Genomic DNA, 27,769 nt, shown 5'->3' with positions numbered 1-27,769 from the left:
AACAAGTAATCATAACAGTGTCTCATCATACCAAACTACAAAATTCACATCATTTCCAAATATACCACCGATTATAAACATTATAATAACTTTAGAAAATATGGTAGTTAGCTTACATGAGGACCCAACTGTTCTACAAAATCTAAAACGACTCCACCAGCACAAGGAACTTTATCTACACCTACAACTCACAGAAACATATCAGGATATATCGTTTGAACTACTAATCAACAAAGAGTCTTATAGAACTCGAATGACACATACAAAATCATTATGGTTTGCATGCAAAGGAAACGAGACAGATAAAAGAAAAAGAGTAAAAACTAACTTACTCTTTTGGAGTAACTGATCGAGTTCGCTGTGATCACTCAGATGGTCTCTGATTTTCAAACAAATGAACGTAAAGGAAGAACTCCTAGAGAGAAGTCAGATAACTTTAGAAAAGTAGTTTCTAGAAAGATTATATGTTTTAAAAATAATGAAACTCGTTCATTATAAAACTATTTATATTAAAATCATTTAATATTAAGATAATTGAATCTCACTATTTTTAAATCACTACCATTTCTAAAATATCATTTTTGAGATATTGCATGACTTAAATTTATTTTATAAAAATTGCCTAAATTAAATATAAAAATGAAATGTCATGTGATCTGGTTTAGTTCAATTTTAAGTTTAAAAAAAACATTTTATCATAGAAAATCATCAAAAGGACACTACGAACCTTTTTGTATGATTATTGACATATTTATAATATATTATTATTTTGTTATATGATAAATATATTATAAATATAATGAGTTATAAAGGTACATGTTATGCTGCCGATAAAAAAAATCCACCTTTATAAATATTTATATCTTGGAATGAATAATCTCCAACATAATTTCAAGAATTTCAAATTATACATTTAAAATATAAAATAAAAAACACATCTCAAATTATATAATCCAAAATATAAAAAAGTATAAGTTATATTGTATATTAAATTGTACAATTTAAAAGGAAAAATTTATATTTTAGATTGCATAATTCAAAATAAAAAAAAGTTTATAAAAATACAGACTGAAATTATGAGGATGCATGAAGAAGTTGCCCTCACATAGTATTGCATCTTAGGATAGTGACATCCACACATTTGCTTATCCAACTATTGGGCGGTCATGGTAGAAACAACACAGAATTGCATACCATAGTTTGTAGGAAAATATGCAGGATTCGCATACCATCATGCACGTGAAAAAAACATAGATATCTATGAACTGACCTTTATCTGTCATAAACACAAGAAAACAGCCACTAATTTTTCCCCTTAATATTGAAGATACCAAAACTTACAATTAAAATCTTCAAACTGAGTTTTAGATCAAATCATCCATCACAGTTTTTCACCCCAAAAGAGAAAGTGAAAAAGGAATATACAAAATCAACTATAGACTAGACAACACAAACTATGCCATCTTACAAGTCTACAACTATGCACAACCTAATTACTTTCCCTATGTAACAAAATTGGTAGATATACAATTTTTTTTCCTTCACCAGCGAGTGAATTGGTAACATTTTTATCAAAAGTCTTCCACCAAGATATAGAAGCCACTCCTCAAAAAGGAAAAAGTTCACAACACCAATCATTTTGCCATTTTTGATGAATCTTTAGAGTTTCTATTCTCAGCAAAGAGAGTTTGAAAACTGAAAACCGAATACCCTTTATGCTCTGGAGCCTAACTTCCACCATGCTCGCCAACTTTTCTCTGATTCTGATTTATACAGCCTTGCCTTGGTGTCACGTAATCTGATCTTGTATTGTTTCTTCCACCCTTCAAATCTCTGTTTAAGTTTCCTAAGTTCTTCAACCGAGTTTGTGTTTGCACACTGCCCCGGTTTGACATCGTGCATAGCTTTTACTTCACCATCAAAGTCCTGTGTTCGTTGCTCGAATTCTTTCATCAGATTGCTGATTGTAGTCAAATTGCCATTGACCTGTCTCCCTGCATCAGTGATAGACAGATTGCCAGAAAGCATTGGTGTGCTCCCACCAGGAGTTCTTGATCCCATGGACGTATCTTCAGAATCATAACCACGAGGTAACACAAAATCATGTCTTACAGGTTGAACAGTAGCATTCTCAGAAGCAAGGCTCTTTCTTGCAGCAACAAGACTCATCTGCATTGAAATTGCAATCAGAATCTATCATAGAATTTAAGTTGGATATGAAATCTTCGTGCAGCATCGTACTAGTCTTGTAAAAATGAACGGTTTTTAGATTTGAAAATCAAACAGATATATTAACTTCTTAGGAACCGTTTTATATATCAACAGTAATGAAAATTCAAAGTTAAATCCAACTTGGTATATCACACTAGTATTTCATAATACCAACTAATTCTTCTTTCAGAAAGCTGGTACAAATAATTGAGTGATAATAATTTATCTGGTTATTGAGATGAGGGAATATGTTAGAATCTAATTGCTGGGTATGGGACATGACTCATGAGTCTCACGTTATAGAAGTTTGAGATTCTGATATTGGTGTCTCCTAGCCGAGTTTTTTTTATCAGAATAACTTGTTCATGTAAACTACAGGTACATATATAGTACTAGTCAAAAGTTTGGATCAACCAATCAGTTGCATCCATTAAAATAACATTCATGTGTCAAAAAACTTGAATGCTTGTCTGAACTGAAAACTTACTTGCAAAGATGCCATCTGCTTTTGCCAAGCCTCCTCCATTGACTTCATTTTTGTCTCATATTCAATCCTCTTTCTCTCAGACTGTTTTAGCTGTTCCCTCAACTCAATATATTCCTCTTCCTTTTGCTCTACAACTGCATCAGCCTTATCAACCTGCCTTTGGAGTTCTGCTAAAGCTGAAAGCAGATTCTGAACTGGCTCTTTGGACAGATCCTGCTAAATCAAAAAGGACGGCGGGGGTTGTTACATTTCAAAACACACCGCAAACAAGTTTACCATGATAATTAGTATAATTACCGAAACACAAAGACAATTTTTTTTTTTATTTCCGGCAGTTTACTAATGAAATTTGGAAGCAACAGCACTTTGTTTTTAATCTTGCGTGAGGGGCAATTGAATCATAACTTTCTCTAAGAATTTTAGAACATATTTCCATTCGTGTGCCGAAGTATATAAACGAAATTGATCCAAGCAACTCAGAATCATATTTTCAGCATCTCCCTGATTTTCTGTCATTTATCCAAAATAACTAAACTGTGACTTGGGATGTCTTATATCCAATTTTCACCTCAAAGCCAATGCTATCGTGCATCAGGTTGGACATGCATTCCATATATATGCCCCATTCTGCTTCTACTTAAATGGAAACCAAGTGATTCCTAAGCTTCCCAATACTCTAGTTTACCATCAATTCCATCTCCCAACTCCTTTAGAAACACATCTTGTGCAAAAAACATGCATTAAGCTACAAACTCCTAGATATGATCATAACATACGAACATTCAAAACCAAAACAAAAGGAATAAGAAACCCTTGGTGTAAACCTATAGACATAGGGAAATCATTCATGGTCTCACGAGTAACGAACTCGGGATTGGAAAAAGAAAAAATAAATACGTATACTAAATAGGATGAAACGAATGAGAAAAAAGGGGGCCCTTCCAAGTTCCTCTTCACAGAGGCTTTCTCCTTTCACAAAAAGCTAATGCTCAATCAACAAAATGAACATTCCTCCCTCACCTTCAATCTACAAAATGGACATTCCTCCCTCACCTCTCGCCACCTAACCACCCAGCCTTCCCCCCGTCCCACCCCATCTTCTGCTGCCCAATTTTAACTCATCAACTCAAACTAACTAATCAGTATCCTAGTGTCAACTAGCTTCCCCTTTCCCATTGTCCAAATAAGTATATCCTCAAGGTTGAAAACAATCAACTGATAATAAACAAATTTCATGTAATTATTTCCCAAAAATCTAAGAAAACAACATTCTAGTTAGCTGGTATCCTCCCATTTCTAGGTGGGTTAAATGTTAAACTGGATATGAGAATATTTTATTGAATTCAAGTTTTTAACAGTACATCAAGCTCTATATAGAGAACTTTAATCATGAAGCAATGATTACAAAGACATCTCTAGAATCTTCTAACTTCTAACAGCAGACTTGTAATTAATTACAATATCCTATTGTAGCTTATCAACTAAGTTTTCTCCCTAATCAACACTCCGCTCATGCTAGTGAATGGATATATATTATTCCAAACTTACATGTGAGATCATGTTTTTAACAGTACATCAAGCTCTATATAGAGAACTTTAATCATGAAGCAATGATTACAAAGACATCTCTAGAATCTTCTAACTTCTAACAGCAGACTTGTAATTAATTACAATATCCTATTGTAGCTTATCAACTAAGTTTTCTCCCTAATCAACACTCCGCTCATGCTAGTGAATGGATATATATTATTCCAAACTTACATGTGAGATCATGAAATCGTCCAATGGGAAGACCAAATGGGACATTGTTAGAAATAAAAGAAGTTAGCTGTTAGTAGAGAGAGGGAGAGTATAAATAATAACAGAATAGGTGGAGAGAGGAATATAAGATATTTTCCTTGTGGGTATAGACGGGACATTTTTCAGTGGAGGAAGGGAGGCTTCCTTGGGACGTATAATTGTATTTCTCTTTATATACAATACAGATTCAATAATATACATACACATACTTTCATCTTTTGTTGTTAAGTGTTATTGTGAGAAGAGAGTATTCTATTTGGTTTTCTGAACAAAAGAACCTAACAAGTTGGTCTGACTTGCCGGATCTGTATCGGAGGAGCAAACGAATTTGTATCGGAGGAACCTAACAAGAAGAATGGAGGGAAGGTTGATCGCGATTGAATCGACAGTAGAAGAGTTGAAAGCGGAGATGAGAGCGGTAACTCGCGAATTCCAAGCGTTTGGCCGCACTTGAGAATGACGAACCAGGAACCAGCATCGGAGCTCCGAAGGAAGACGTGATTCTGTCAATGTTGGACGCGAACAACGACCGCCGGAAAACTGGGAGGAGGAATCGGAAGATGATAGAGGAGAAGTTCGACGCAGTTGGAGGAAGCGCGTTGAACTACCTACATTTGAAGGTGGGGATCCCATGGGCTGGATCGCACAGGCAGAGAAACTCTTCGACCTCCAAAGTGTGACGGAGAAGGAGAAGATGAAGCTCGTCTATAGATGCATGGAGGGAGGTTTAGCGAGTTTTTGGTTCCGCCTCTGGCGGAAGAAAACCACGCATCCAACTTGGAAGATGTTCACCGATGCTCTGACGCGGAGGTTTGGCGGATTAAATCGGGGTACCGTTTGTGAGGAGCTGGCAGCGGAGCGACAGGAGGAAAGCGTCGACGAGGACATCTAGGAGTTGGAAATTCTGGTGCCGCAAGCATCGGAAAAACCAGATCACTCCTCACCTTCTGTCTCTGTCAATCTTGGAGTTAGCATTATTACTGGTGGTGTGGATCCTTATATTGAAGTGAAGCTTGGAAAGTACAAGGGCCTCACCAAGCACTTTGAGAAAAAGTCCAATCCTTAGTGGAATCATGTTTTTGCCTTCTCCAAAGAAAGGATTCAAGCTTCTCTTCTAGAGGTGGTAGTGAAAGACAAAGATGTTGCTGTGGATGACTTTGTAGGGAGAGTGATGTTTGATCTGAATGAAATCCCAAAACGTGTGCCACCAAATAGTCCTTTGGCTTCACAGTGGTACATACTAGAAGACAGGAGAGGTGAGAAAGCCAAGGGAGAGTTAATGTTGGCAGTTTGGATGGGAACTCAAGCAGACGAGGCATTTCTTGATGCATGGCATTCTGATGCAGCAACTGTTGGTCCTGAGGCTATTGCAAACATAAGATCAAAGGTTTACCTTTCACCTAAGCTTTGGTATGTCAGGGTCAATGTTATTGAGGCTCAAGACTTGATACCAAGTGACAAAACCCGATATCCTGAAGTTTTTGTGAAGGCCAATCTGGGAAATCAATTTTCAAGAATTAGAGCATCTCAGAGTAAAACCATAAATCCCATGTGGAATGAGGACTTGATGTTTGTTGTTGCTGAGCCATTTGAGGAGCCTTTGGTTCTGACTACAGAAGATAGGGCTAGTCCAAACAAAGATGAAATCCTGGGAAGGTGTGTCATTCCTTTACACAATGTGCAGAGGAGGTTTGACCATAAGCCTGTGAACACAAGGTGGTTTAACCTTGAAAAACATGTGGTTGTTGAAGGGGAAAAGAAGAAAGAGACCAAGTTCTCAAGTAGGATACACTTGAGGGTTTGCTTGGAAGGTGGCTACCATGTGCTCGATGAATCAACTCACTACAGTAGTGATCTTAGGCCAATAGCAAAGCAACTATGGAAGGCCAGCATTGGAATTCTAGAACTGGGGATTATAAGTGCACAAGGGTTGATGCTAATGAAGACTAGGTAGAATGGGCAATACATTTGGGAGGTTTTTGATCCATGTACTGTTATCACAGTAGGGGTCCATGATAATGGTCATTTACATGTTGGAGAGAAATCAAGGGCATCAAAGTATTCAAGAATAGGGAAGGTGAGAATTAGGCTGTCCACTCTTGAAGCTGATAGAGTGTACACACACTCTTATCCTCTTTTAGTACTGCATAATTCTGGTATGAAGAAAATGGGAGAGCTGCAATTAGCTGTAAGGTTCACAAGCTTATCTGTGATAAACATGTTGTCTATGTACACACAGCCTTTGTTGCCAAAGATGCACTACACACATCCTTTGTCTACATCCTCTGTCTATGTAGACAGTCTTAGGCCTCAGGCTATCCAGATTGTGTCAATGAGGTTGAGCAGGGCAGAGCCACCACTGAGGAAAGAGGTGGTGGAATACATGCTAGATGTGAATTTAGGAGCTACCTATTTGGCAACCCTAGGATAAATTAAAGGAGATTGGAGGCAGTTTAGCGTAAGGCCCATAGCTTTCTTTAGCAAGGTTTTAGTGGAATCCTCCCTTACTAAAACCATTTATGAAATGTTGGAAATTAATAGAATCCAGGAAGAAGGGAAGACAGTGGAGGAGGATTTGCCACCACCCAAGCCTCCAGATTTGAATTGGAGGGCGCACGCCACCTGGGAAGAGGAGCCTTGCATCAAATAACAGTTCCCTGACTTCAACCTTGAGGACAAGGTTGATTTTGAGGGGTAGGTAATGTTAGGAATAAAAGAAGTTAGTTGTTAGTAGAGAGAGGGAGAGTATAAATCTCAAATTTAGGATAGAATTCTTTCTTATTATTTCTTATGAGGTTGTTAACCTCTATTTGTATACATAAGTCAGCAGCATATTTTAGGAAATATGGGCTGCTAATTCTACTGGACAAATCCCTAACATTACGGGATCAATCAAACATAAATAGCCTATTAACGGCAGCACCCAGCAGTTACAGAAATACAGCACATTTAAATAAAAGACTTCCTAAAATACACTATGCCAATTAATACCACTCCAATCACGGTTTTGACACTCCCCCTCAAGCTGATGAATAGGTATTTTCCATTCCCAGCTTGGAGACAATTCCTTCAAAGTTAATGCAATTCAGTCCCTTGGTGAGTATGTCTGCAAGTTGGTTCTGAGTAGATACATATGGTGTGCAAATCATGCCACTGTCTAGCTTTTCCTTTATAAAGTGTCTATCAACTTCAATATGTTTGGTTCTATCATGCTGCACCGGGTTATGGGCTATGCTAATTGTAGATTTATTGTCAGAATATAGCCTCATAGGTTCATCCCACTTTATCTTCAAGTCTTCCAATATAATCTTCAGCCATAAAAGTTCACATATTCCGTGGGCCATTGCTCGAAATTCGGCTTCAACACTTGATCTAGCCACTACACTCTGTTTTTTACTCTTCCAAGTCACCAAGTTTCCACCAAGGAAGGTGTAGTATCCTGTGGTTGATCTCCTATCTACCACTGACCCAGCATAGTCTGCATCCGTATATGCTTCAAGGCTTACACTCTTGTTCCGTTTGAACAAAATCCCTCTTCCAGCGGTCCCTTTCAAGTACTGGACAATTCTAAGAGCAGCTTGTAGATGTGCTTCCTTTGGTTGGTGCATAAACTGGCTGACTAGACTTACAGCAAACGCAATGTCTGGTCTAGTGTGCGATAAGTAAATAAGTCTGCCCACAAGTCTTTGATACATTTCCCTGTCCACAGCAATATCATCCTCCATACTTCCCAATTTTATATTTGGATCAACTGGAGTACTCGCTGGTCTACAGCCTGTCTTCCCTGTTTCTCTAAGCAAGTCTGTAATATATTTTTGTTGAGATATGAAGATTCCTTTCTTAGAATGAGCCACTTCAATTCCCAAAAAATATTTAAGCCTTCCTAGTGTCTTGATTTCAAATTCCTTGGCAAGACATTCGCTTAACACTTGTTGTTCCCTTTTGTCGTCCCCACTCACTATAATATCATCTACATACACTAATAGAATTGTTACTCCCCCTGAAGCCGAATGTTTGATAAATAATGTGTGATCCCCTTGGCTCTGTTTGTAGCCTAGACCTGTCATTACTTTGGTAAATCTTCCAAACCATGCTCTTGGAGATTGTTTCAGCCCATATAGAGCCTTTCTTAATTTGCAAACAGTTCCAGCAGCAACCTGTTCCTTGTAACCAGGGGGCAACTCCATGTATATTTCTTCTTCAAGGTCTCCATGTAAAAATGCATTCTTCACATCAAACTGTTGCAGATCCCAGTCATTATTTGCTGCTAGTGATAATAATACTCTGACCGTGTTCATCTTAGCAACCGGGGCAAATGTCTCCAAGTAATCAACTCCATAGGTTTGAGTGAAGCCTTTGGCCACCAACCTTGCCTTGTACCGTTCAATTGTCCCATCAGCCCTATACTTTATTGCATATACCCACTTACATCCCACTGGTTTTTTTCCAGGAGGTAGGGTGACAAGTTCCCAGGTCCTATTCTTGTTTAACGCCTCCATTTCCACATCCATGGCATTTTTCCATTTCCTGTCAGACAATGCTTCAGATACAGAGGAAGGTGTGTGTGTGGAGTTGAGGTTAGTGAGAAAGGTTTTATGGGTAGGTGAGAATTTTTCAAAGGATACGAAATTTGATAGTGGGTAAAGTGGCTGTTGGGTGCAAGTTCTAGTTCCCTTTCTAAGGGCAATGGGTAGATCAAGGGTTTGGTCCACCTGTGCTTCTAGATTTTCAGACACAAACTCATTAGAATTATCAAAATTTATAGGATTATCAAAATTTATAGGATTTGAAGGTGTTACCTCATGTAGTGATGGTGGGTTGGATTCTTGGACATTGCTAGATTCCAGAATGGCCTTTTCTCTCCTTGAGTATACCTTTCCAAATTTGCCACCACCACCATCAGGTGCAGATCTCACAGGTTCAGCAACAATGCTGCCATTTGTCCCAGTTTCAGGCCCAAACATCATGTTTGGGAACATGAGAGTCTCATCTTCCTCTCTAACATTCTCCCCCTGAAGATGAGGCTGTTTGAAATAGCTCTCTTGTTCATTAAAGGTGACATCTCTGGACACATAGAATCGTTTTGAACCGGGTTGAAAACATTTGTACCCTTTTTGAGTGGTAGAGTATCCTAAGAAAACACATTTGATAGCTCTAGGATCCAATTTCCCCCTTTCATTACTATGAACATGTACAAAGGATACACACCCAAATATTCTAGGTTGGAGTTTATTTGTAGGGTCAAGGTGTGGGTAGAATGAGGATAGAACTTCCATGGGACTTTTTGAGTTTAAAACCCTAGTAGGTAGTCTATTGATTAGATAAGTGGCGGTAAGAAGGGCTTCCCCCCAAAATCTTTTAGGAACATGATTTTGAAAAAGTAAAGCTCTAGTTTGATCTAAAAGGTGACCATTTTTCCTTTCTGCAATCCCATTCTGTTGAGGTGTGTTCACACATGAGGACTCATGGATTATCCCTTCCTTTTGGCAAAAAGAGTTTAGTACAAGATTAAAGTAGTCCTTGGCATTATCAGACCTCATTCTTTTGATACTGACCCCAAATTGATTTTTAATCATAGAGACAAACTGGACAAACACAGAGCTAACTTCAGATTTTTGTTTCAATAAAAAAACCCAAGTCACCCGGGTACAATCATCAATGAATGTTAAAAACCATTTAGCACCGGAAATATTAGGAACATAAGCAGGACCCCATACATCAGTATGAACAAGAGAAAATGGGAAAAGACTCATCTTATTGCTCATGGGAAACGGTACACGTTTATGTTTTGCTAACTCACACACCTCACAATGAAGACTCTCCACACTTAAATTTTTAAACAAGGAAGGAAAGAGTACTTTCACAACTCGAAATGACGGATGTCCTAACCGGCAATGATAAAGTTGAACCTTCTCTTTATTGGTCATGGTGGATTTAGAAATGAGACTCTTGGTAGGCAAATTAGGATCCTCCATGTAGTATAGGCCATTCCATTCTCTAGCATGTCCAATCGTCCTCCCCGAGTTCTTGTCCTGCAATATACAAGTGTTGCTATAAAAAACAACATTACATGCAAGATCTTTAGTGAGTTTTTGTATAGAAATTAGGTTGGTGGATAATTTAGGGACATGAAGGACATTTTTTAAGGTTATGGATGGGCTTATTTGGACTTCTCCTTGTCCGGCTGCAGTTATGAGGGTTCCATCTGCTGTGGAAATTTTCTTGTTACTAGGACATGGGGAATATGTGGAGAAGTATTTAGGTAGTGGGGTCATATGGTCAGTGGCTCCAGAGTCTAATATCCAGTAATGTGTAAATGGTGTATCTGAAACATTAAGTCCAAACTGTAATGGAACCTTACCAGAATATGTCAAGGAGCACGTACCTGTAGGCTTCTCCAATTTACTGAGGATGGATCTCACCCGTTCTATCTCTTCATGATTCAACTGGACAGATTCTGCACCTTGTCCATTAGCAATATATGCTTGCCCTCCTCCTTTTTTCTGTGGGCCTCCCTTCCATCCCCATTCTCTGCCTGAGGTTTTCCCATCTTTCAGCCCCCATTCTCGGCTTGGGGGCTTTCCATGTAATTTCCAGCACTTTTCCTTGGTGTGGCGTGGTTTGTTACAATGGGTACACCAAATCTCCTCATGTCTCTTCTCCATACTAGGACCCCAGTTTTTCTTCTGGTTGGCAACCATACTTGTTCCTCCTTCAGCTATCATTGCAGAGCTTTCGGTGGTTGAGGTTTCCAGCATCAGCCCTCTTCTGCTTTCTTCACTCCGAATAATGGCTACCACTTCATTTAGCCCTGGGACTTTCTCCTTTCCCAAGATTTGAATTCGGACCTAGTCATATTCAGGATTTAAACCCACCAAAAAATCATAGACCCTATCTTGTTCAATAAACTCTTTTAGAATTGCTGAGTCTTCTGAACACTTTGCTTTTATAACCCGATAGTGATCCAATTCCATCCATAGGGACTTAAGTTGATTGGCATATTCCGTTAAAGATTTACCTCCCTGTTTGGCAGCCACGGTTTTCACCTTTACATCATAAATTTGAGCAGCATCCTTGGCCTTAGAGTAAGTTTGTTCTACTGCCTCCCAGATTTCCCTTGCTGATTTTAGAAACATGCAGGTATCACTGATTTCTGGAAACATTGAATTCCACAGCCACGCCATGATCATGGAGTCTTCTTCATCCCATGACTTGAATTTGGGATCCATCTCATCTGGTGCATTACCAGTCAGGTGACTGATCTTCCCTTTCCCTTTCAGTATGGTCCTAATAATTTGAGACCATTTGAGGTAGTTTTTTCCATCTAACCTATAAGCGGAATGGATATTTTGCAGTTCTCCAGCCGTATGGATTTTGTCCCCAGTTTCCAGGTTCACCACTTCAGCCATGACTAGGTGCACTCACGATAAGCAATGAAGGCTTGACGATGGCACAACAATAAAGGCTGGTGCAGTTTTAGGTCAGCAATAAAGGCTGCGATTTAGAATAAATAACACGGTCAGAGACTCCCAAGAATCGGGAGCTCTGATACCATCTCAAATTTAGGATAGAATTCTTTCTTATTATTTCTTATGAGGTTGTTAACCTCTATTTGTATACATAAGTCAGCAGCATATTTTAGGAAATATGGGCTGCTAATTCTACTGGACAAATCCCTAACATTACGGGATCAATCAAACATAAATAGCCTATTAACGGCAGCACCCAGCAGTTACAGAAATACAGCACATTTAAATAAAAGACTTCCTAAAATACACTATGCCAATTAATACCACTCCAATCACGGTTTTGACAATAAATAATAACAAAATAGGTGGAGAGGAATATCAGATATTTTCCTTGTGGGTATAGACTGGATATTTTCCGGTGGAGGAAGGGAGGCTTCCTTGGGACGTATAGTTGTATTTCTCTTTATATACATTACAGATTCAATAATATACATACACATACTTTCATCTTCTGTTGTTAAGTGTTATTGTGAGAAGAGAGTGTTTTGTTTGGTTTCCTGAACAAAGGAACCTAACAGACATAAAAAGTGATGATAAGGCGTCTATCAAGTTTTTCTTTAATAGAGTGTCAATTATCTATATATGTTTAGTTCCATTATGTTGAACTGGATTGCGATCAATGCTAATAGTTTATGGGTTATCACAATAAAGAGTCATAGATTCTTCACATGTCACTTTAAGATCCCTCAAAATAATTTTTAATCATAACAGTTCACACACCCCATGTACCATAGCTCCAAATTCAGTCTTTGCACTAGACCTTGCAACAAAATTTTGTTTTTTACTTCTTCAAGTCGCCAAATTTCCACCCAAGAACGTGAAATATCTTGAAGTGGATCCTTATCTGTAACAACTGTTAGAATGTAATCAGCTGTTACAGATTTGTAGGAAATTAACTATTACATAATCTAGAAAATTAAGATGATTGATTCCTAATTATTAAGTGTCTTTATTATAATTGATTATGTAATATGGTATAATTACATATTGTGTGGTTTGCATTAGAAACACAATACATTCAAAACATATACACTTCATAACATGATAGTCATGAGTTAGAGCATATCTAGCAAAATTTGTGTTTGTTCGGCATATCATTCCATCTGCTATTTGGATGCTATCGGACCACCCATTAATATTTAGTCTCATGCACGAGATGTATATACCTCAGCGTGAGGGATGTGTGTTGGAAGTTCCACATCGACTAGAGATAATGCGATTTCATAATATATAAGTGGGAACAAACTTCACTTTATAAGCTGGTTTTGTAGGATTGAGTTCGACTTATTAGATATTTTTATTATAATTGATTTTATAAAATAGTATAATTTCATACTTGTGGTCTGGATTAGACTCACAATACATTCAGAACATATACAACTCTATATAGTATTAGTTGTTTAGGGTTTCGATCTAGGATCTTTTTTTTTGGTGAACAATACTCGCGACAATTGTGTGCCTCTTTTCACTGTCACATAGCACCCTTTTCCTCTGGTAACCATAGCAATCAAGACCGTCTTCCTTCGACGACCACTGCGCTTCATTCGCACGCGTGGCCTCTTCCTAGCATGTATGTGTCTGTCTCCCCTTGCGTTTTTCACACTGTTCCAGCATGACCCATTTGCCGACACACCCTTTGCCTACTTCCTCACACCCAAGCACCCCTTTTTAGCCCATTTTAGGTACTTTTTCCATGGCTTTTGCAAGCTCACATTCAAGTACCCCATCTGCAATTACTTTTACCATTGTTCTGCTGATTCCATGTGAAAAACTTACCAGGACGAGAAACTCTAGCTCTTGGGTTGCTGCTCTCCAGCTATGGTTTCAAGGCAAGGCTATGCCGACCACTTGACCAAACAAGCCAAAGACATTCCCCGCAATGATCAAGCCCAATTAATGCAAATCGACGCCTCCTTGTGTAGTGTTCCCTAGTTCTCCATTGATGTCAAATTGTAGCCTCAATACCATACTTTTACTACCTATTATGATGTGTAGAACAAAGCCAAAATAGTATACTCCAACAATGTTCATCACCTTTACAATGTTGTCTCCAACCTTATCAATGTGAAGCTGGAAAATCATGATATAAAGACATATCTTGGGAAACTCGATCGCTTAATTGTTGATTGAGTCACTAATGATGTAGACAAACATGTTGAACAATGTGGCAAGTTTTTTATGGTTCTTGCACTTATTGGACTTCCTCCTGAGTTAGACTTTGTCCACAATCAAATCTTATCTGGCACGGTTGTTCCATCTTTTGACATCGTTTGTGAACAATGACTTCACTTCTCATGTTTGGTCATTCTCATGTACCTCTAACTGATTCCTCTGCTTTTTATTCCTAATCTTCCTACCGGGGTGGACGAAATGGAAATCGTGGTGCATATCATGGTCAACGTCCTTGTTGCAACTTTTGTCAAGGATATGGCCGTACTGAGGCAAAATGTCGCACAAAGGCATGACAACAACACAAGACAGCTAATATTTCCCAAGTATCTTTTTAATTTAATCTCCATAAGCAAGCTCACTCGCACCCAAAATTACTTTGTTCTTTTTGCTAATAATTTTGTTCTTGTTCAGGATCGGCCTATCGAACAGACGATTGGAGCAAGACATGAGTCTCGAGGATTCTACTATATGTCACAATCGGTTGCTTGTAATCTCCATTGCATCTCAAGCTCTTTAGCATCAACCCTTAGGTAATCTTAGTCCTACCAAAATGCATCTCATGTTTTCCAGTCTTTCTCACAATTCGTCTTTTCAATGTGAGTTAGAAAAGCACACTTGTCATACCTATGGTACTCGATTTAACAAAAGTGTTTCGTCACCTTTTGCTTTAATTCACTCTGATAATTGCGATCTTAATCGTCTCTATTCTACTTTGGGTTTTTATTAATTTTTTACTTTCATTGACGATTTCTCTGGGTGTATTTGATTATTCTCGATAAAAAACTGTTCTGATGTTTTTTCTATATTCCAAGGTTTCTTGACTAAAATTCAAAATCAATTTGGCACCTCTATTAAAATTTGACGCACTGACAATGCTCGTGAATATATGTTTTCCCAATTTTAGTCTTTTCTAAGTTCACAGGGTATCCTCCGTGAAACATCTTGCTCTCACACCACAACATAATTGTGACACCAAAAGAAAGAATCAACACTTGGTTGAAACTACAAGTACCCTTCTTCTTCACCACAATATTCCTCTACGATTCTGGGGAGATGCCATTCTGATAGCATGTTATTTGATCAACCGCATGCCTTCCTCCGTCCTTAATAATCAGGTTCCTCACCTGGCAAATGCATTTACCTTGTTGTTTATGTTGATGACATTGTCATCATGGGTGATGATGAGATTGGAATTCACAACTCAATGAGCAACTTTCATAGCAATTTCATAATAAAGATTTGGGCCCTCTAAAATATCTCTTAGGATTTGAAGTTGCTCAATCTGCCCTTGGAATTGTCATTAATCATTGTAAGTATGCCCTAGAATTTCTTATTGAAACTACTATGCTTGACTGTCATGCTTGTTATATTACTATGGATCCCAATATCAAGCTTCTTCCAGGTCAGACAGAGCCATTGAAAGAGCCAGGTAGGCAGACTCAACTATCTCACCATCACCAGACCCAACATCACTTTCGCAATTAGTGTGGTAAGCCAATTTCTATATGCTCCTTGTGATGGACATTAGGATGTTGTGACACATATTCTTCGATATATAAAAAATGCTCCAAGATAAGGATTATTGTATGAAGACAAATAGAGTACTTTTGATCACTTGTTACTCTAATGCGGATTGGACAAAATCACCATCAGATAGAAAACCCACTTTTGGGTATTGTGTTCTTATCAGAGGAAACCTTATCTCATGGAGAAGTAAGAAGCAAAATATAGTTCCCAAATCTAGTGCAAAAGCATGATATTGTGCTATGGCAATGGCCACTTGTAAGCTTACGTGGCTTAGGCAACTACTACTACCGCTAAAAATAAGGGACATCCATGAAACAAAGCTTATTTATGACAATCAAGCTTCACTTCACATTGCATCAAACCCGGTCTTCCATGAAAGAACCAAACACATTGAAATTGATTGTCACTTTATTACAGAAAAGGTGCTCTATGGACAAATCATTACTAATTTTGTCAACTCTAGCAATTAGTTGGCTGACATATTTACCAAATCCCTTAAAAGCCCTCGGATTGAGTACATTTGTAACAAGTTTGGTGCATATGACATATATGCTCCAACTTAGGGAGAAGTGTTTGAATGTAATCAATTGTTACAGATTTGTAGGAAATTAACTGTTACATAATGTAGGAAATTAGGATGATTGATTCCTAATTATTAAGTGGTTTTGTTATAATTGATTCTATAAAGTAGTATAATTACATACTGTGTGGTCTGGATAAGACACACAATACATTCAGAACATACAATTCTATAACAACAAACGTTGCATAATCTGCATGGGTATAGTTCTCCATTTTTAATTTTTCATTCCTTTAGAACAATAATCCCCTTTCTAGACTTATCTTCAAATATTGAAGGATTTTGTTCAAAACATATAAATGTTTCTCCCTTGGATTATGCATGACCTCACTAACTACACTCATAGCATAAACTATATTAGGTCTGGTGTGGGCTAATTAAATGAGTTTCCCCATAAGTCTTTGCTATTGAGCCCTTATTCACAGTAGAACTACCTTCATCACTCCCAATTTTCTATGGTTTTATTTTATAGGAACTCTAGTGGTCTTGAATTAATCTTAACTTTTCTAGTGTTGAAGGTGAATTTCAAGCTCTTGCTCAAGGTGTGTGTGAAGGATTCTGGATGAAGATCATACTTGATGACTTTAAAATTAAGGTTAACATCCCTATGCAATTGTACTGTGATAACAAGTCAACCATGAACATTGCCCATAATTCAATCCAACACTATAGGACCAAACATATTGAAATGGACAGGGACTTCATAAAAACTATCTTGACAGAAGCCTAGTGGTTACAACTAATGTCTGTACAGGATTTTAGATTGCAGACATTTTCTCTAAAGGGCTTCCTCAGGGAAAACTCCAATATCTTGGTAAATTGGAAATGATTGATATTCAATTACCAACTTGAGGGGAAATGTTGTGTTAGGTTACTTTAGGCGAGTAACCTAAATCTATGCTCTCTTCTCACTCAAACACTAGAACAACATAAATGAAAGTATGTATGTATGTATTATTGATTCTGTAAAGTATAGAAAATTACAAGTGTAATCTCCCCCAAGGAAGCCTATCTTCCTCCACCGGCAAATATGCCCAGTCTATACTCAAAATGAAATAACCTCATTGAATAGAGGTACAGGAAGACTATTTATAGTGTCGCCTTCCCGCGCCCTATCCTTTCTGCTAACCCAATCTGCTTCTACTAAATACCGTTCGATACTAATATATATATATATATATATATATATATATATATATAGCATTCGGCCCTTGATCCCATCCTCCCTTCCATCTACCGTTCCTTGATCCCATCCTCCCTTCCATCTACCGTTCGGTATTCGTTTATTTATACCACTCGGCCTCTACTTCCCTCCTCCCTTCTGAATACCGTTCGGTCTATACTTCCCCCTGTCTCTCTGTTCGGCCTCACTTCCCTATCCTTACAGTTCGACTTCTCCTCTCATGAACCATTCGGCCTCACTTCGCCCTTCCTTATCGTTCGGTATTAGGTTACTTCCCTCTTTTATAACATGTTGTGTATAGTAAATTATTAGGATAAAAAATATTTTCAATATCTCTAGTAATTAAGAAAAATATCTTCAGAATCTTCCAATTTATTTCAGCATACTTTTTATTTCCTTTTTTTAAAGGTTTTAGTCATTACAAATAGTGATTATGAGAATGTAATTGGTGTGATTGAAATCAATAAAATATTTTGTATTTTCCAGGTCTGACTAATCAATATGCTAACTGTATCAAACAACTTCCCCTTTCCGATACTCCAAACAACTCTTGGCTTTAACCTCATCGAACATATCCATGATGGCATGGCCTCAATTTAAGCAACAACCACCTTATCCTCCAATGCCTCCCACGAGGTCTTTTCCAAGTAAATGGCGACCATCATTGGATATTTTAATTTCCTCCAATATTTTTGCATTAAGCCTCTAAAAGGGTACATCAACTCCATGTTGGTTCTTTAAAAAGTGAGTCTCATCTTAAACTCCAACCGATTACAATCTCTCTCGCAACATCTAAGAATTATGTGCTAAACAAACATTGTTAATATATGGTAGGCTCAATTTCCCTCACACCCTGGAACTCAAATTGTCACAGGTTCTAGTCTGATAGAATAAATAAGAATTGGAAAACTTTCATTTTAACGTAATAAAAAACCTGGAAAATAACCAAATAGATGGAGATATCTAACTTAAGACACGGGAAAACAAGACTAACGATAAGTGCAATGTAAATTACCTGTACTTCTGGTATTATCTTCATAAAGGACTTCCGCCTAGGTTTAGCATTTTCAGGATATTTCTTTAACCTATTTACATGACTAGCATCCTTTCTAACCCGCCAACCACGAATTACTTCAAGAAAAAGAAAACAGATAATGCAAATCAGGTTCATATCCAATAATAATGGTAAGCATTGCAGTAAACAGAATCATACTAACCAGATTGTAAGCGTATGATTGCATGGATCTCCTCCAGTTTTCTAGAATAAATTGTTATTGAAGACTTCGACATGGCACCATATTTCCTTCTTGAATTTTCTCCACGAATAACTGCAATGCAACCAAATTAACAATTTAGAAACAAACTAGAACCAAGGTTATGAATAATCACCATTGACAATTCTATGATTTGAGTCATCAGTTTAGGCATCTAAAGTTATTAATTGAATGGGCATCAATAGTTTTTAGAACTATATACAAGCCAATCTGCACTGACGTTTTTTTTCATCATTACAAAAATCATTTACTACTCAAATCTTCATAAAATGAAATAAAAAATGTGCATATAATCTTATATAGTTTTGCTCCCAATGAAAAATAATAAAGATACTGGCAGTACATGATTGTAGTGTTGTCACTCCATTCTTAAGTTCACAGAAACAACCACGAGCTTGATGACCACGGAAACATTTTTGAATCCCAATTATTCCCTGTAAAATCTGCTTTCTCATATTCTCCAGTGCATCAATCTATAAAAGCAATCAGAGCACAAGGATAACTAAATCAGAGAAACCACAGTATGAATGCAAATGAACTCAACCAAATCATCAATGTAATGTAAAATTCTGTTAAGGAAACGATTCATGGTTCAAAACTAAGTAGTGGTTGATCCAGTTGTTGATAAACTTTAAGTGGCATACGGCTCTTCAAAGTGCAATTAAGCAAAAATTGTTTTCAATGTGAAACTATGGAAAGCTAGCTACAAACTTAACCAATATATGCAGTGAAAGAAAACAAAAAGTAGAAACAATGACTTCCAAAGCCGTGAAATAAAACTTAAGACCTTAGGCATACCTGCCCTGCTCGAAGATACAATTTGGTGTAGCCAACATGGTACATTTCAGAAGGGATATTAAATTTTTGCAAAACAGCAACTGAGATGCTCAATGGATCATGGGATACGTTGGCTTCAGAAAGCATAAACACATACCTAGATACATCAAGGAACAAAAATCAACCTATCATTCAAGTTTATCGAAGAACCATGGGAAGTTTTTCAACTACCTTCTGGAAAACTCTTGATGGGTCATTCGAGTAGGATATCCAGCCCTTGAAAGTCTAAGGATTTCTGGAACTCCATAACACCTGAGCTGACGTAGGACAACTCCTTCATCATAAATGTCAGGAAGCTGTTTAGTGTTTGGTGCTATGCAGCGAATAAAGTGAGGCATGGTGCTCTCCAACTGATGAATCAACTTGAACAATTGAACCTAAAACAATGAAACTAGTTAGATTTATTGCCCTCAATTATTTCTCAGTATACTTTCTGTACTTTGTTACTCAATAACTTGATTTTCAGGAGAGTAGGTTTACATTCTCATGTTTATATATCTTCTTTAACAAAGCCTTAGTCATTTCATTTGAAATCTTAATTAAGCTCAAGAAATGCTACAAAATTACCTTGAACTTGGTTGCAACACTCTGCTTTTGGGACTGGTTAAACATTTTGGAGAACAACTGCAGCAGTTCAGAATTACATGATGACAGGAACTGAATGCAGTCAGAAGACATCGTGTCTCTGTTCTTTTCTAAAAAGTCATTTGTATCATACAGAACCTGATAGAGACCCGGACGTTAGTACTGTACATCCAACGAAAATGATTTCCATGATACATGCAATAGAAAGAATTTACTCATAGATACTTAACAATACGAGCTCCAGATTTAAAACAAATGTTGGATGAATAATTGCATGCTGAGCATCTGAATGACATGTGTACCAAACTGTTTCTAGCAAGTGAAATAATGGACCCAATATTTAAAACGTCTTATATATTGGAGGAAAACGAATCAAACACTCCTAAAATAAAGTAGGAATTTGGAAAAGAGCAAAATACCGTGTTTAGAAACCAATTAAAGAATCATATTCAGAGACTGAGGACTAAGACCATATGCAAATAGCATGGTGGACAAAATTATACTCTGGATATACAAGAGCTTAAAACTGTGATTTCTACTGCCCATATGTTATACTATAGCCTTATACATGTAATCTTGTGGAAAAGTATGCAAAACCTAAACAAGTAAATTGAAGTACTTAGTCCTGTATAAAATTAAAAAAAGAAGATTTTGTCCAAACTAACTCATGTGGCTCCCTAGATAGTGAGAAAACTAACCTCTCCTGCATAGTGACGAATGCGGAAAGCTCTGCCTCTTTCCCCTTTGAAGCAAGGATTAGGGTGCAAGTGATGCTTAAGTTTGTTGGCAAATGTCAAATCAGAAGCGTTTGGTAAATTTGACTCTTCATCCAACAAAGAGAGTAGACCTTGAGGTTTCTGCACATTTTGCAACAGATAACATAATGACTACACCAATCATCAGAATCGTGTGAACACAGCCAACATTAGGACCTGAACCCAGCTTTATAAAATAAATAGATTAATAATATGATTTACAGAAAAACAGTGTCTTGAAGAGGAAACAAATCAAACTACAACTATAACAACAGCTCAGTTTCCAAGGTAAGTGGAATAACTTGAGCTTTTAGAAACTAAACCAAATAAGTACCTTCTCAAATAGATCCAAGCACCCTTGATTGTCCTCAAAATCTACTTTAGTCCAATCAATGCCATCCAATTCATAGTCCTGATGAAATTAACAATGCAATATTGCTGTTATGCATATCAATCTTAATGAAGAACTGTTACACATGAGAATGAAATCCTCAAAAGGGCCATTCAAGCCTATAAAAGGAGGAAGAATAAAAGTTAGGTATATTTCGTTTGTTTGTGGGGTTTTGTTGGCTGTTATAATCAATTTATTTGTTTTCAACTGGAAGTGCCCAGAGTGGAAAGAGAGGGCTCCTTTGGGGTACATGTGTTTAGTTTTTCAGTTTCTCTTTGTACATCTAATAAAAACAAATATATTCTCCTCTTTTCTTTGGAGACCTGAACGCCAATTGTTTGAGAACTTTCTTAAAATAACCAGGATCATAACAATAACACACCCATAGAACATGATACTAAACTTATGCATTAACAAAAACTGTACCTGTTCTCAACTCAATTGATTGTTTTTCCACTCCGATTAGACAACAATAGTACCAAACAATAATAACTATTTGAAATGTGTCCTTCATGATTGAACTAAAATGTTTACATAGCATACCCGAAATGCCATGATTGTATTTTGATGGAGCCAACATGTTTAACTATTACACCAACCACACTGTTCAAAATATGTTTTATTTGCATTAGTATTGGGCAATAGTTTATGGAAATCTTGTCCAAATCTGTTCTTTCCAATGAATACAGAAGTGTCAAAAATGTAAATGTAAAGAAACAAATTTCAAATAATTTGCACCCGTATCACATTTTTAAGACATTAATGTGGCGGAAAAAAATTCACAGATTTATATCACACTATTTTATTCAAATTAAAGGCAATAAACGTCAAAATACCCAGCAATATTAACTCTAGAAATGGTTACTAACCTCCTGCTCTAGTTTAAACAGATGGCGATTATAGTGTTGTTGAATCCTTTCATTTGCATAATTTATGTAAAACTGCTCAAAGCCATTTTTCTGAAAAGTGATACAAGAAATATTAGAACATAGACAACATTCTTTAAAGCCTAAACAAGCACAGTGATACAAACTGCTCACCTGGAAAGTCTGAAACCCATAAAGATCGAGGATACTTATGGATTTCCATGTACATTTTTTACCCACTTCAAGTGACTTGTTAACTTGATCTAAGAGCCAGTCAAACAAGCTTGCATAGATAAATTTTACAATTGCATCTCTTCTTTCAATTGCCTAAACAAAAATGAGAAAAGATAATCGAGTGTTAAAAGAGGATCTAATCATGGTTCTTGACCATACAACCAAAATGGACGGGTTAAGATTAGATTTGAGTAAAATAATCTCAACCATTCATGTATGGCCAAGATTAACTCCTTGCCTTTCACACACTACCCGTATGCTCTACTCCACCTACCCAGACAGACATAAAGAAAAAGGAACAATGAAATGTTAAAATACGTAACACACCTGCTTCAATGTCAAATTTTTTGCAATAGTATCTTCATCAGCTTGGATTTTATGGGTACATAATGCTGTCATTAAATCCTGGGAACTGCAACCCATAAGCTGGGCAGCACTGTTTACAGCTGCAAAAGAATTAGATTATTTAGATAAATTGAACTTACTCATTAGTTGTAAGTAAAATACATTACATATATGCCTTCTAGAGTTAATAACTCAATCAGTAAAACTGAACTGCTACAAATTCCTTACCAACACAATAAAAACCAAAACATAAGTTATGCACTGTATAGGATATAGCATGACAAAGAATCCAGGTGAGTCCTAGTCTGCTTTGAGTGAGAGCTCAATGACACCAAATTAACATACATAAAACATTGTAAGGTGGAATCAAGGGCAGGCTACATTCTCTAACAATCTTACCTTCATCCTCAACAACCTCAATGTGATTTTCTCTGTCTACTTGGAATGATATATTTCCCAACCATAGTAATGCAGCCAGTATCTTAAAGATCAGCTCCTGATCCTCTTTACACACTCGAACTGCATCCAGTGCTTCCTAGGGATATTGCATATGCCACGGGGAAAATAACATGAGATCTTAGGGGAATATTGACGAAGTTAAAGAGTTTTAGTATAAACCAAACCAACTGTCAAGTCATATACCATCAGCTGATCAAAGTTTTTGGCATCATCAACACCATCAATTGACATGCAGTCACTCTGAACTAGATACTTATATTCACTTACTGCTCTAAGATTCAGTTTCTCTGCACAGAAAAATAAAATGATTTTACATCAGTCAAAATATTTGTAAATTCAATTGTTTGATCAAGAAAATACACTGCAAAGATAATGTAATTTTAAATGCAGAAATTGATGCCAGTTAATGTGTACTAAATATATAAACATTGGCTTATAGAATTTAAAGAGGGAAGAGCAGAAGAGTGGTAATTGAGCAATTTAGTTTCCCCAGAATAGTGATATAGTGATAAAAACATAAAAGATTTCTGACTTATTTTCAACAGTTCCTCTTTTATAGAAAAATCTTTGTCGTATCAACTCGGAATAAAATCACATGACGCATTGTTCTTATGATGTAAGCATGTACACTGCAAAATGGTAACCATAAGGATAGGTAAACCCCAAAAAATATATCACAAAATGAGAAATCATTTACCATTAAAAACACATAATTCTGAGATTAAATATGTTTTTTATCAAAAATAATTATTGGGTTTTATTATGGTCCCTAATAGTTTTTAAAAAAAATTCATCCCAAATAGATTTTTTATTTTGTTTAGTCCCAAAAATGGTTTAGATAGCTCTTAAGTCAGTAAACTAAAGTACTTTATTAGGGATGAAACAGTTCAAAAAAAATCAGAAGGAACCAAAACCAAAATCTGATAATTTATTAGTGACCAAAAACATATTTAACCCTAAATTCTTTTAGAATGTACAAAAGTGTGGGCTACTTGACTATCAAGGTTAAGACTGATTGTTGTCCTTCAAAATATTGCAAATAACCACACATTGCAAAACAATTGTCATGCAAGAAATGATTATGTTATATAAAAGCATACAATTATACCAACAAGTTCATACATTCCATAGAAAATATACCTTTAAGATCAGCTGAAGATCCAGCACAAAGTTGATAAAATATGTGATACGATCTCTCGTCACGGGCCAGTTGAACAACTCTGGACTGCTCAAATAGCATGGTTATTTCAGAAGTCAGAGAAAACAAACCTAATTATTTCACTCTTAGCTCATACAAGGCATCACAAATTACCTTTTCCAACAATACTGTTCCAGTTAGCATATGGGTTTTGGATATGACAAACACAGCCATGAAAATAAACCAACTCAGTAATTGCATAAGAAATGGAGATCATAAATAAGCACTTCTGCAGTAACATATATAACTTGAACATGCTTACAGGTTTGAATTTTAGCCCCAGATATTTTACCCGAGGAGCCAAAGTGAATTTCAATCAACTTTCCCTGCACCAATTCAAATGCATATCACAATTAAACAGCTCAACTTTAAACATGATCCAAAAGTGCTGCATAGCCTTCAATAATAAAAGAATAGCAAAAATAAGTTTCAATAGACTGTGGGGAAAAGTATATATATACTCACAAATCTGCTAGAGTTGTTGTTCCTAGATGTTTTTGCATTCCCAAAAGCCTCCAGAATACGATTTATCTGAAGAAATTCATTTTCTATGGCACAATTACCACCACTGCCAAGAGCAGCTAAGTATTGCATTGCAATTTTAGCTGTTTCTGTCTTCCCAGATCCACTCTCACCACTGCAAACAAATTTCTAACAACGATTATTAACAAGTACACCAGCGATCATATCTTATTATTGCTATGCAATCCAACGATGACGAGTTCAAGACTCTCATGCACAAAACAGAGCCACTAAATGCAGAAAGGAGCTGACCTTATGATAATGGACTGATTTACTTCATCTGTAAGATACAAAAAGAAATAGAAAACCTTTATAAATGTCATTCTACTACAACACAAAGATTGTGAAGAAGGAGAGAGAAAGGGATAATTTCATTAACCTCTCATCATCTTGTTATAAGCTGCATCTACCGTAGCATAAACATGAGGACCATTCATAGTTCTCTGGCTACAGGCTGAGACATATTTATTTCCATACATCTGAAGATCTTTGAAAGGATTGAGTGCAATTAAAATTGGCCCTGCTTTACTCTACACACTCAGAAAGCACAAGCAGCACATGAGAACATATACATTATCATACGAGTAAAAGAAAAGAATAATTCTGAACCCACATGTAACACCTTCCCATTAGTCCTCATACTTACTAAGAAAGGATAGTGATGGAAAAGTATTTTTTGTTTACAAGACATTTTACATTTACTTTTCATTTAATAACTAAAACATCCTTTATATATTACAAGGATTAATAGGAAGATATGTAAAAGGATATCACATTACTCAGAAGAAAGAGCAAGAGCAGCAGGCATACATACATAAATCATCCCCTGAGAATATCTTAATTTAAGACTGTGAAGAACCGACGGTTCGTTCAAATAGCAAAGTTTAATTAGATCATCCACATTCTCCAAAACATCAGGATTTGCTGGTAGAATCTCTGACCTGTTCACTTTCATAACCTGGAGAACAAGTTAATGGCACGAACAGCCTATAAACTTCCATATTCAAGATTACACATCAACTTCCAAAGACACAAAAGCCATAGAAACTTACATTTCCATTTGAGAGTGAAACGAATGCTTCCTCTCCTGAAGTTGACTGGACCATTCCTAGTTCCCACTGCCCTCTTGGTTGCCTACACCAAACACGAAGCTTCTGGGAAAACAACCAAAAACCGAAAGCAAATTTAACAGAAAAGCACATCACATACCATTAACAATGTCTCAGTCAACACCAATCATATTAAAAGACAGAACAAGAAGTACAGTTTCATACTGAAATACAAAATAACCACAGACAAAATATTTATCTTCCGAGGCAAATTTTAAAACGGGATTCAATACAAGACAATAAAAAATCCTTCCAAAATCAAAAAACACAAAGAGAAGAAAAAAACAACAACTAAGATCAAAACCATCGGGGTTTAACTTATTTTGTAGAAACAACCACTTCCTTTTATCAATTTTCCGTTTGAATTAAACAATTTGTTCTTTCTATATATAAATAATGTTGAGCCATTAATGCAGCATCATTGAGAGAAATTTTCACTCATTTTGTTCAACTTCTCATTCTTTCAAAAAATTATGAATTACTTTTTCTAAAAATAGCTGTTTATAAACATGCATTTAGCATTAATCAACATCACACTTCAAATATCGTAAACCAGGAATCAATCACTATTCTCCCAATTTAATTACAAGTTACCTTTCTGATGAAATAAGATATGCTATCATCACCATCCAATTCCCAAACCTTCCCAGATGAATCACTGGAAGAAATTGCCACATAAGGAGATTCCACATCCTTCTTCAACCTCTTGCTCCCAAAACCACACTTTCTCCTCTTCTGCCCCAAATCCATCTCCTTTACTTCACTCTCCTCATTAGTAGCAACTCCGTTCTCCAGCACGACACGGCGCTCGCTGCCGCTGACCTTAAAATCATTCGGCAGCGACCGCCGTGCTGGAGGAAGCCTTGCACGCGAGGTCGGCCTCGGAGGCAACGCCGGTGGCGCGTCCTTCTTCTTCTCCTCCTCCTCGTCCCTCCGCCGAAGTGAATCCAGCATCTCCTCCAGCGAGCTTCTCGCCAAGGAACATGGCGAAGCCGACAACACCATAGTTTCCCCCACCCCACCAACGAAAACCACCGAAATTTATCAACTTTGAACCCAAATTTGCAACCCGATAGAAATTTCACCACCCCCACTTCGACTTTCGCAGCTGCATTGCCGAAAGCCGCGAAATTGAAGACAGACTTTTGAGATTCAAATCCCTGTTGGTGCAACAAATAAAAATATAGAACAAAAATAATTTGTGTAGGCAAATGATGAGAACTTCAAAGGATGGTGAAAAATCGGTTCAATTTCAAACTTGTCGCATGAATAATGAAACACGGGTTTCTAAAACTGGAACGTGAGTCAGGAGGTTTGAACAGTGACAAGAAGGAGAAAAAGAATAAGAGTTTGAGAAGGTATTGTGGTCTGTTGGGTTGTGAATCAAAGCCTTTTAAGACAGAGAGAGAAAGATGGGAGAGACACGGTATAACGAAGAGCAGGAACTAGCTGCTGTTGTTGTCGTTCTTGTACTATTTTCCTTTCCCGTTTCTGATTGTAAAACCAAAATTTGAAAGGAAAAATAAAACACAAAATGATTGTGTGATGTTGTGTTGTTCGTAGGATAAATAAAATAAAATCGAAATTGTGGTTTTTTTGTCGTGGCAGTAGGTGATGATAGTTGTCCAGAAATTCAAATCTTTCAGGTGAGGGCTGAGAGATGTCAAGTCAGTACTGCAACGTTCAGAAAACTGTTGGGATCTGA

At 36.9% G+C, this 27,769-nt stretch overlaps 1 protein-coding gene and 1 pseudogene across 2 annotated transcripts; one reads left to right on the top strand and one right to left on the bottom strand.

Annotated features, from left to right (window-relative positions):
- Positions 1-1,297: 1,297 nt before the first annotated feature.
- Positions 1,298-27,769, bottom strand: LOC108340213 (myosin-2). Of its 2 annotated transcripts, none has more exons than XM_017577426.2 (24): positions 26,659-27,769; positions 26,008-26,109; positions 25,770-25,913; positions 25,335-25,485; positions 25,208-25,235; positions 24,899-25,070; positions 24,696-24,759; positions 24,548-24,561; positions 24,376-24,460; positions 23,419-23,522; positions 23,176-23,311; positions 22,759-22,877; positions 22,372-22,524; positions 22,201-22,290; positions 21,275-21,352; positions 20,884-21,042; positions 20,168-20,323; positions 19,772-19,977; positions 19,562-19,697; positions 19,107-19,236; positions 18,707-18,817; positions 18,505-18,620; positions 2,699-2,911; positions 1,298-2,169 (listed from the first exon to the last, which is right to left on the bottom strand). In XM_017577426.2, the coding sequence occupies exons 1-24, from the start codon at positions 27,067-27,069 to the stop codon at positions 1,714-1,716; spliced, it is 3,534 nt and encodes a 1,177-aa protein (XP_017432915.1). In that variant the 5' UTR covers positions 27,070-27,769; the 3' UTR covers positions 1,298-1,713. The 2 variants fall into 2 exon arrangements, with proteins under 2 accessions (XP_017432915.1, XP_017432917.1); XM_017577428.2 differs by having other exon boundaries at positions 26,008-26,089; positions 26,659-26,905.
- LOC128196824 (FT-interacting protein 3-like) lies at positions 5,130-6,929 on the top strand (annotated as a pseudogene).

This window comes from Vigna angularis, chromosome 5 (assembly GCF_016808095.1).
Source record: "Vigna angularis cultivar LongXiaoDou No.4 chromosome 5, ASM1680809v1, whole genome shotgun sequence".
Lineage (NCBI taxonomy): Eukaryota > Viridiplantae > Streptophyta > Magnoliopsida > Fabales > Fabaceae > Vigna > Vigna angularis.
The sequence above is the reverse complement of the archived record's forward strand: the minus strand, read 5'-3'. Positions and strand labels throughout refer to the sequence as shown.

Coding starts and splice junctions, on each gene's coding strand:
- LOC108340213 (XM_017577426.2), bottom strand. CDS start 27,069: ATGGTGTTGTCGGCTTCGCCATGTTCCTTGGCGAGAAGCTCGCTGGAG. Junction 25,914..26,007: donor TTTCACTCTCAAATGGAAAT/GTAAGTTTCTAT, acceptor CTTGTTCTCCAG/GTTATGAAAGTGAACAGGTC. Junction 25,071..25,207: donor AATCAGTCCATTATCATAAG/GTCAGCTCCTTT, acceptor ATTTGTTTGCAG/TGGTGAGAGTGGATCTGGGA.